The sequence below is a fragment of the Gastrolobium bilobum genome, unplaced genomic scaffold (assembly GCF_033153095.1).
Source record: "Gastrolobium bilobum isolate Gb01-03AN ecotype WA unplaced genomic scaffold, APGP_CSIRO_Gbil_v1 utg30092, whole genome shotgun sequence".
Classification (NCBI taxonomy): Eukaryota; Viridiplantae; Streptophyta; class Magnoliopsida; order Fabales; family Fabaceae; genus Gastrolobium; species Gastrolobium bilobum.
The window spans coordinates 102,150-111,201 of record NW_026900083.1 but is presented as its reverse complement, the minus strand read 5'-3'; the positions used below and the strand labels follow the sequence as shown (position 1 = coordinate 111,201).

General features: G+C 37.1%; 1 protein-coding gene across 1 annotated transcript; it reads right to left on the bottom strand.

Moving 5' to 3' along the window:
• Positions 1-3,887: 3,887 nt before the first annotated feature.
• On the bottom strand, positions 3,888-5,243 carry LOC133295243 (aspartic proteinase nepenthesin-1). Its single transcript, XM_061494041.1, has one exon. The coding sequence runs from the start codon at positions 5,241-5,243 to the stop codon at positions 3,888-3,890; it is 1,356 nt and encodes a 451-aa protein (XP_061350025.1).
• Between the last annotated feature and the right edge of the window lie 3,809 nt (positions 5,244-9,052).

Below are 9,052 nucleotides of genomic sequence, written 5' to 3'. Positions count from 1 at the left end.
TCCGCATCCAAATACCTTCAATTGCTTGTCAGACTTATTGTGGGATTTCTCCTTCAAGTGGCCATGATGGTGAAAGTTGATCAAGTCAATAGCAGTTCTTCTCCCTAAAATGATTTCGGCAATCCGACATTGGATAACATACTTCAGACCTTTTCTTCAATAGTCCGGTTCATCCTCTCAGCCAGTTCATTCAACTGTGGGGTCTTGGTGGGCGTCATCTCAAGTCGAATCCTGGCCGCTCTGCAATATGCATCAAAAGGGTCGCAATACTCACCACCATCTTCAGATCGGACAACCTTCAATTTCTTAGAGTCTCTCTTTCAACCATAGCATGAAACTCTTTAAAGGATTGGAGTACCCGATCTTTAGATTTCAACAAACAAACCCACATTTTGCGGGAGTAGTCATCAATGAATAAAACAAAGTACTGAGCTTCTCCAAGAGATTTCTCTGACATGGAGAAAACATTAGTATGGACGAGGTCAAGAATATACCTGTGTCTTCTGGGTTGATCCGGTTTCACGAAAGAAACCAGGTGCTGCTTTCCAACTAGGCAGTGTGTGCAACTCTCCAACGCTTGGCCTTTCAACCCGATCATTAATCCTTTCTTGTTCAGAATTTGGAGCCCTTTCACGCTCATGTGGTCGAGGCGCTTGTGCCATAGCTCCAAGCTATGTCCATCTTAGGTAAAATTGACTTCTCCACCATTTATCTTTCCTTGCATCACGTACAAGGAGCCTTCCTTCTTACCTCGAGCAACAACCAAGTTTTCCTTGGCCAGCTTCCATCTACCACTACCGAAGTAACTCACTAACCCGACATCATCAAGCTTGCCTACCGAGATTAGGTTCAGTCGCATGTTAGAAACATACCTTACATATTTCAACACAAGTTGGCACCCAACATCCGTGGTCAGATTCACATCACCGACACCAACAATCTCTCTAGTAACCTGATTTCCTATCTTCACGACTCCAAAATCACCACCTCGAGGAGAAAAAATCTTTGTGTGGAGTAACATGCAAGGAGGCACCGGAGTCAACAATCCAGGTGCAGTCATCATATGCAACATTCAAATAATTGTCTTCTCCGAGGAAAAATATCTCGGCATCCGAGTTGGCAGCCACTGCAGTTGTGCTCTTGTCTTCCCTCTTCTTGGGAATAATCTGGTCCGGCTTCACAGAGTCGTTCTTCTCGTCATTCTGCAAAATCCTGCCGTCTAGCTTCTTATGACCTGGCTTCCCATAATAAAAGCACTTTAACTCATATTTCGATTTTGACCGGCCTTTAGATTTTTCTCGTCTGTCACGATCTCGACCTCGACTCTTACTTCTACCCCGGAAGTCGGATTTCCCTCTGTTCTCAGCAATGTTGGTCTTAGACATGCTAGAAATATCTCGTTCTTTTCTCCTGGCTTCTTCGTTCAGGAGACTATCTGTTACGGCATCTATCTTCAATTTTTCTTCTAGAGCCGAATTACTTAAAGTCACCACCAGAGTATCCCAGCTTTCTGGCAGCGAGCTCAACAGCAGCAAAGCCTGCATCTCGTCATCAATTTTTATCTCGGCTTTAGACAGCTGATTAACGGTACCTTTGTAGGTGTTGAGGTGCTCAGTCATGTTCATGGTTTGTTCTTGGGAGTCTTCTTCTGAATCATGAACTCCAACTTCGTCCACAACTCGTACGCGTTCGTGAACTCGGACACGTGCTCAAATAGGCTTTTGTCTATGTATTTTCTAATTGTAGTTACCGCCTTACGACTCAGGATCTCCCACTCCTTATCGATTTTTTCTGCTGATCTCTCATCAAGGATAATGGGCTTATGTAATTTGCAGTAGAGATAATCTTCCATCATTGGTCTCCAATAAGTGAAATTGTCTGTGGTCAGTTTGAATATATCTCTGTCATAGGTTATGCCACTGGTCTCCATGTCGTCTCCTTCAGAACCCGTCGAACCCGGGCTTTGATACCACTGTTGGGAACTCGGTTCCCTCAAATCGGCTAAGAAGCCTTTTCGCAGAAGTCAATCAACATGATCCTTGATCTCGAATCTCGGCAATCTGAACTCGGCCTGAACTTCACCAGGTTGGTCAGCGCAGCGGAAAAAAAAAAACACAAAGGATAGAGAGAGAACAAGCAGATTTTAATGTGGGAAAACCTTCTCCAATAAAGAAGTAAAAATCCGCGGGACCTAGTCCAGTTCAAACGTCCACTATGATAATAATGGGTACAAAGAATCAACCTTCACCAAAGTGGTGGTTAACTCAACCTCTCCAACAATGGTGATAATCAAACTTCCCTAGAGATTTTTCACTCGAACTCTCTCTAGAGGTGCTCTCAAATGCAAAGCTCAAAACTTTACTCACAAATATCTCAAGTGTCACTCAAGAGTCTCTCAATAATCTTCTTCTAATCTAGCCTCCACCCACAATTAATTAATATATAGGGGATGTGGAATTTAGGGTTTATGGTCTTAAGAAACCTCTCAATGGGCTTGAGTTTAGCATTTTTTTTTAAGGAGGAAGCTCAACATAAAGGCCTAAAGGGTATGAGGACTCTATGTTTTCGCAGAGTAACTGCTCGTAACGATGGATTCAAAAGGTTTGTTCAATGACTGAAGATGAACATTTATAATTGAGAAGTATTTCCTAATAATAAGAGAAAATCATAGCCGTTTTGTCCAGGGCCCCCGCTACGTGCATAAGGCAAACATGGAATAAAGTAAGTTATAGTGTAAGGGAGTAAAATCCTTTACTGAGTCTAAAAAGTCTTATTTTAGGGAAGGGGCTCATGTGTGGTCAGTCCATAACAATGTTAATTAAGAATCTCAAATTGACGATCTCTTGTAATTTGAGATGAAGTTGTACGATTCTTTGATTAGAAGATATATTAGGCTATGATATATGAGCAGAATCATATTTGCAATTTTTTTTTTTATAAATTTTTATAAATTACACTATGTATTACAAATAATACATACTACTTGGATATGAGGTAGGATATTCCTACTACCTATTTTTTTTACTACCACTTTAATCACTATTGGATTCAAAAGTTATTTTTTTTTTCTCTCTTCATTCAACTTTTCGTTTAATCAAATGGTGATTATAGTGGTAGTGGAGTGGTAGTAGAAAAAATAGATAGCTCCTTGGATATATATATATATATATACATATATATATATATATATATATATATAGGAAAAGTATTTCTACAGTCACTTTAGATAAGGTTATATACAGCCACCATTTTTAACTATGTTCTCCCGGAAGAACATCTTCCGGAAGAACATAGTTATAATACTAAAGTTGATTTTTTTCTCTCTCCACGTCAGCAGACCTGGTGGCTGCTTATCTAAAGTGGCTGTAGAAATGTTTACCCTATGTATATATTACCTGTAATACATAATATAATTTATATAAAAGATTATAAAAAAAAAATTACAAATTAAATTATGCAGGCTCGGAAGTTTGTAATTAGTTGTGCTGTTTTGTAGGCAGCTTTTTGAGCAGCGTGTCTTGGATCCAGAAACAGTTTATTATTGTCCGTAATAGCTGAGTAATAGAGGTATTAGGTAAAGTAGTTCTTTCAGCTTCATCTTATTAGAAAAAGTATTTTTAATTCTGAGGTGGGTGGGAAGTTGAGCAAACCATAACCATTCTATCTTTACACAATGGTAGAATTTATAGTAATACTATATCAACTGTCGTTTCATGATCAGGATCATTTGTCTTTTATGCTGTCCCATTTAAACTAGAATATGTAGAATGAAAATGCTCATATTATTAAAACAATATAAGAAATTCAATCATAACGACATTAGTGAAGCAACGGAAAATAAACAAAGCAAAACTAAAACATAATTCTGATCAGTGGATTGCACAGGCTCACAACCGATCACAGTGTGTAGGGATGAAAGAAATGGTCTCTTTCTCAAGGTCATGGTTCACCAAAATGTTCTGCTGTTGAATATTGCCGAAGATGGACATTCCATTGGAAGCTCCCATAGCTAAGCAAGCCACTCCTACACTCGAATCAGCAATTATATAATTCTCAGCAGGCAACTCCAAATCTCCACCTCTGAAATGGAAAACCAACTTGGGAATTTCCACTTGTGTTGTCTCTGATGATGGCAAAGTAAAACAAACATCTAGGCCAGTTGTGCCTGAATTGTCCACTGGAAGCTTTGTTTGAGATATGAACTCCTTCTTGAGTGCATCATAAGCATTCTCTTCAATGTAAGTAATTGTTGTGCCAGAGTCTATGATTACACCCCCCGTGCCATCATCCGCTACATCAAAAGTTGATTTCTCAATGGACAATCTAGTGTCACCAACAGAGATACCTTCAAGAGAAAGGTAGTAAAAAGATGGTTGTGATGGGTTTGTAAGAAGAGGGGTTGTAAGTGGTTTTATTGTGCTATTCACTCTTGCCAATGACCCCAACAACAGGACACTGGCTTTTGTGTTATCCATTGAGGTCAAACAATAGGAAAACTTTTGTTCCTTTAACTGAGAAACCAAGGACAAAGGACCACGTCCTAACCCAACCAAACCCGAAGCTTGCTCAAAACCATCACCTTCATTTTCTTCTCCACAACCAAAACCAATGTTCTTAGCCTTAGCTTTTCCCCCAAAAGTGAAAGTCTCAGTGGCCAAAACGCCCTGTGTCATTGAATAGTCACCATATGTATACATATATTGGCAACCATCACCGCAAGTTGAGGAAGGTAGCGCACTACACAAGTCGCTACTACATGAGAGCTTGGAAAAAGTAGAAGACTTTTTGGGATCAAAAATGGGTGTGGGTTGCTTGTAACATTGAGAACAAGGCATGCATTGTGTCCATATGAGATCACTGCCAGTGTCCAAAACTGCAGGGTAAGACTTTGGTGGAGTTCCAATGGATAACTCCATCAAATACTCACCATTCCCTGCATGGATTGGAGATTCTAATTGAGAATCTGGTGTTGATGCTGCCAACACCATTGCATTCAGCCTTTGTAGCCTGTTCTTCCCACGCTTGATCCCATGTTGGACTCGCTCGAGTTTGGTTAAGTTTTTCCCTGAATCAACATGGTGAAGAGAGACTCGGAAACCAGTTGGGTGAGTGTGAGTGTGAGGAATTTTGGGGTGATCTAGAGCGAGTCTTGATGTTGAGGATGTTGGATCAACGCAAAGAACAGCAACTAGTAGTGCCACCAATATGGCAGAAGAAGAAGAAGAACTTTGCAATGTAGCCATGACCATGAGGTTACACAATAGGACTTAATGGAGATATGATGGAAATAAATATAAAGTGGGTTATTGAGTGAAGCACAAGGGTGATGGGAATTGTGGGAATATATATAAGGTGTCTTGCTAGAGAAATGGTCTTAACTTCATTAATCACATAGAGTAGTGATCTTGTAACGTTCCCTTCGAATATGGAGGAGAAGATAATGGGAATTCTCTTTTGAAGAAGACCAAAATGTGAGTTAATTTGGCTTTGTCATCTTTCTTTCTTTTTACTTAAAAAAAAATAAAAAAAAATAAAAGAAGTTTGTTTTAGTGTAAACAGAAAGACGTCGTAGGTTTGATGATGAATGGAGGTTGAGATATCAGCGTGGTGTCGCAACTAGTACCGGGTCTTACGTTGTGGTTGGTAAAGATTTTATTTTCAAAACGGAGTTACATTATCTAAGGCAACATTGTTGGGACAAAAGCCAAGAGTCTCTTACGCGTACGGTTAAGGGTTCTTGGATTAGACGATCGCCTAGTTTTGCTTTGTCTTGGAGTTAAGACTTGAGAAGGATCTATTTGTATTTTGTATTTCTCTTTTGTTGTTGAGCGAATAATGATTATTACGATGTTGATCATGAATCGAGTGAACCGCGCACTTTATATAAATCATTAAACCCCTAGAAAAGTGGTAGGGTATTATGATATAAGTATAAGCTTGTGTAATATGATATTTTTTTATGTACACCTACACCTTTTTGTTCTCCTTTTTGCCCTCCCTCTCCTCATTTTTATTTTTTTTTTGTAAATGCCTCATTTCTTTTTCTTTCTATAGTTTGGTCCACAATTGGATTTTTATCTAAAAGTTGTGAAGAGATTGGATCGGATAGGTTGGGTGGACAAACTGGTTTACTAAGTGCTCCAAAGAGTGGAAACTGAGCTTTGTTTCAATTCCACGCAACCATGGAGAGAAAAAGGTAGGTTGATAATCCTTTTTTAGTTAGGTGAGACGGCCTTAGAGACAAAGATATTATGCCAATTTATTAATCCCTTCATATTTTACAATTTAGCATGGTATTGATCAAAATCTTCGAATATGTTTCATATTATAATACATGACTTAAATTAAGATACATAACTATATATTCAAATATACTAGTATATGTTTCCAAAAAAATAAATAAAAAAAATATACATATATATAATTAATTGATGATTCAATAATTTTTTTAGAAAAATATAATATAAAATTAATATATGACCTTCACCTAAAAACTTATATTTTGGGATTGAAATAATTTTTTATATGATATCAAAGTCTTCATGATCAAGTAAAAAAAGTATGTTAGAAAAATATAATATGAAATTATTAATATAATCTTCACTTAAAAATTTAACCTTTTAGGTTAAAATTGTAAAAATAACGTGGAGAAACTGAAAACCAAATGATCACTAGAACTAGTGATACATCATAATAATTGGCATGAAAGCGTGGCTTGTTCGTGCCCAGCAGAATTATGCAGCAGTATCATAACCATTAATTGTTAACGATAATATTGTAACAGTTAGACTCCGCCAAAACCCCATAATACTTATTTGACATGATTATGTATTCTGGGTTAAATTTTAACAAACGACCGAGCTATGTTAATTTTATTCGAATATTAAATAATCGTATATTTTAGTTATTTCACTCAAGCTTTGAACAGAATGATTATCATGTCATGTGTTAATTAGTCCTTAAGTTTAAAGAGAAATACATTTAGCTCTTAGAATTGGCTCAAATGGCAATATGAGCTCGAACTATCAAGAGAACATGGGTTTGAATCATGAAGAAAACCTTTGAGGTAGTTTTGTCATGATGCTCCATTCAAATTTAGTCTTATATTCAGACTCCTTTCCAGCAAGATTATTCGTCAAAATTAAATGGATTTGGACAACTTCAAGAAATTTCATATGTCTGATTATCGATACTTATTAATACTTTAATTTGGTTTCATCCCTTCAGGATCTGTTTGTAGTTTTTATTGTTATTTAAGCTATATTGTTATTATAAATTATGAAGTAATTTTTATATTTAAACTTTTTATAATTATTAATTAGAAGTTTAGATGAATATAAGAGCAGAGAGATCACTGCTTATTGAGTAAACTATTCAACAAAAGACATTTTAGAAAAATGTAAACAAAATTAGTTAGTAAAAACGATAGTAGATAAAGTAAATAAGATAGACAATCTAACAAGATTCACAAATACAACTTAAACCACCGGGGTTATTTATATGTTACTGTGAATATTTTAAGGTGTTTATTTATAGAATTGATATTTTTTTCTTTTTTTTGCGGTACAATGACGGTTGAGTTTTAACTTTTACACCTAACATGTATAAAATCACAACATGCGACAACAGCATGAACCATAATTTTTTATTTTTTTATTTTTGGTCCAAAAACGTTAAGATGAGATTCCTGCCGTGCAGAAAAGTCCTTTATCTATTGAAGGAAAAAAGTCTGTTGCTCCAACTTTCTTAGGGAGGAGAAGAACTAGGTAACAGTTAACATAAGTAACTTACTGATTGAAGTCAGAAAGACTTCAAAAAGTTAAAATACATTCTGCACAATTGAATTTATATTTAAATCGCTATATCTTGGCACAACCATCATATTGATGTAATTTTTTTTAAGAAAAAAAATCTCTATTTTTCAAACATAATATTAATATAATGTTATAAGTCCCCCACACATTCCATTCAAAATTATCACGGGTCATCCCCATTTCAGAAAAAAAAAAATTCGGCACAGTTTAACAGTGACTAATTTCAAAGAATCCATACGAAGGAAGAGTGACTATTTTGTCACACTTCAGCAAATTATTTATGCCAACAGTAAATTTCCGAAGATAGGAACCTTTCGCATGGTCAGACAGGTCCTCCAAGGGATCACACTGATTCCACGAACTCAGTGGCTATGGAAGATAAAATAGAAGATGAAGGGCAGAGAGTAGAACCGAACAGAGAGGAACAACGTGGGTCAAAGAGGAGAGAGAAGCGGACACCTCAATGGCTCAGGGACTTTGTGATGCTGACAGGTGTCTAGATGGTGGGTGAGTGATGTGGCCACGTGGCCAGTTGAGGAACTCTGATGTTGGTAGATGGAAGTGGGTAATGGGCTGTGAGTGAGCAGAGCTCATGGTGGGCTGATCAGCAAGAAGTGGTAGAAATAATGGGCTGTGTTATACATAGGCCCATCCGTAATGTCATTTTTATAATTTTGCTTTCTGTTGCTATATAGGTTGATAGGGGACCACTTAAGGGTTTATGCAAATATCTTGTAACAAACTTCTCCTTCTTCCCTGCAAAAACCCTTCTGGAGTTGCCGGCATCCTTGAATTGCCGTTGATAATTTCATATTACGTATATTTCTTCTCTATATTACCTTTCCAGATAGTTAACTCTATCATTTGGTGCTCTTTTCATTGAGAGACAACTTCCTCAAAAAAAATGGCGGAAGGAACTCGCTCCACAGTAAAAACAAATATGATGGAAGAATGTGTAACCAAACTTGCTCGTCACGAGGAACAGTTCAATGCCTTTGGGGAATTGCTCCAGAGCATGAACCTAAAATTGACATTAATGGAGGCCAAGTTGGATCAGTATCAGAAAAGCAAAGTTGAGCATAAGGGTGGAAGCAGCAATGAATCAGGACTAAACACTTTCTTGGGAAATAACGCATATAAATCTGTAAAATTCTCCGTACCTAGATTTGCAGGAGGGAACCCCGAACCATGGATCCACAAGATTCAGCAATTCTATGGGTTCCACAATTTGAGTGATG

Coding starts and splice junctions, on each gene's coding strand:
- LOC133295243 (XM_061494041.1), bottom strand. CDS start 5,243: ATGGCTACATTGCAAAGTTCTTCTTCTTCTTCTGCCATATTGGTGGCA.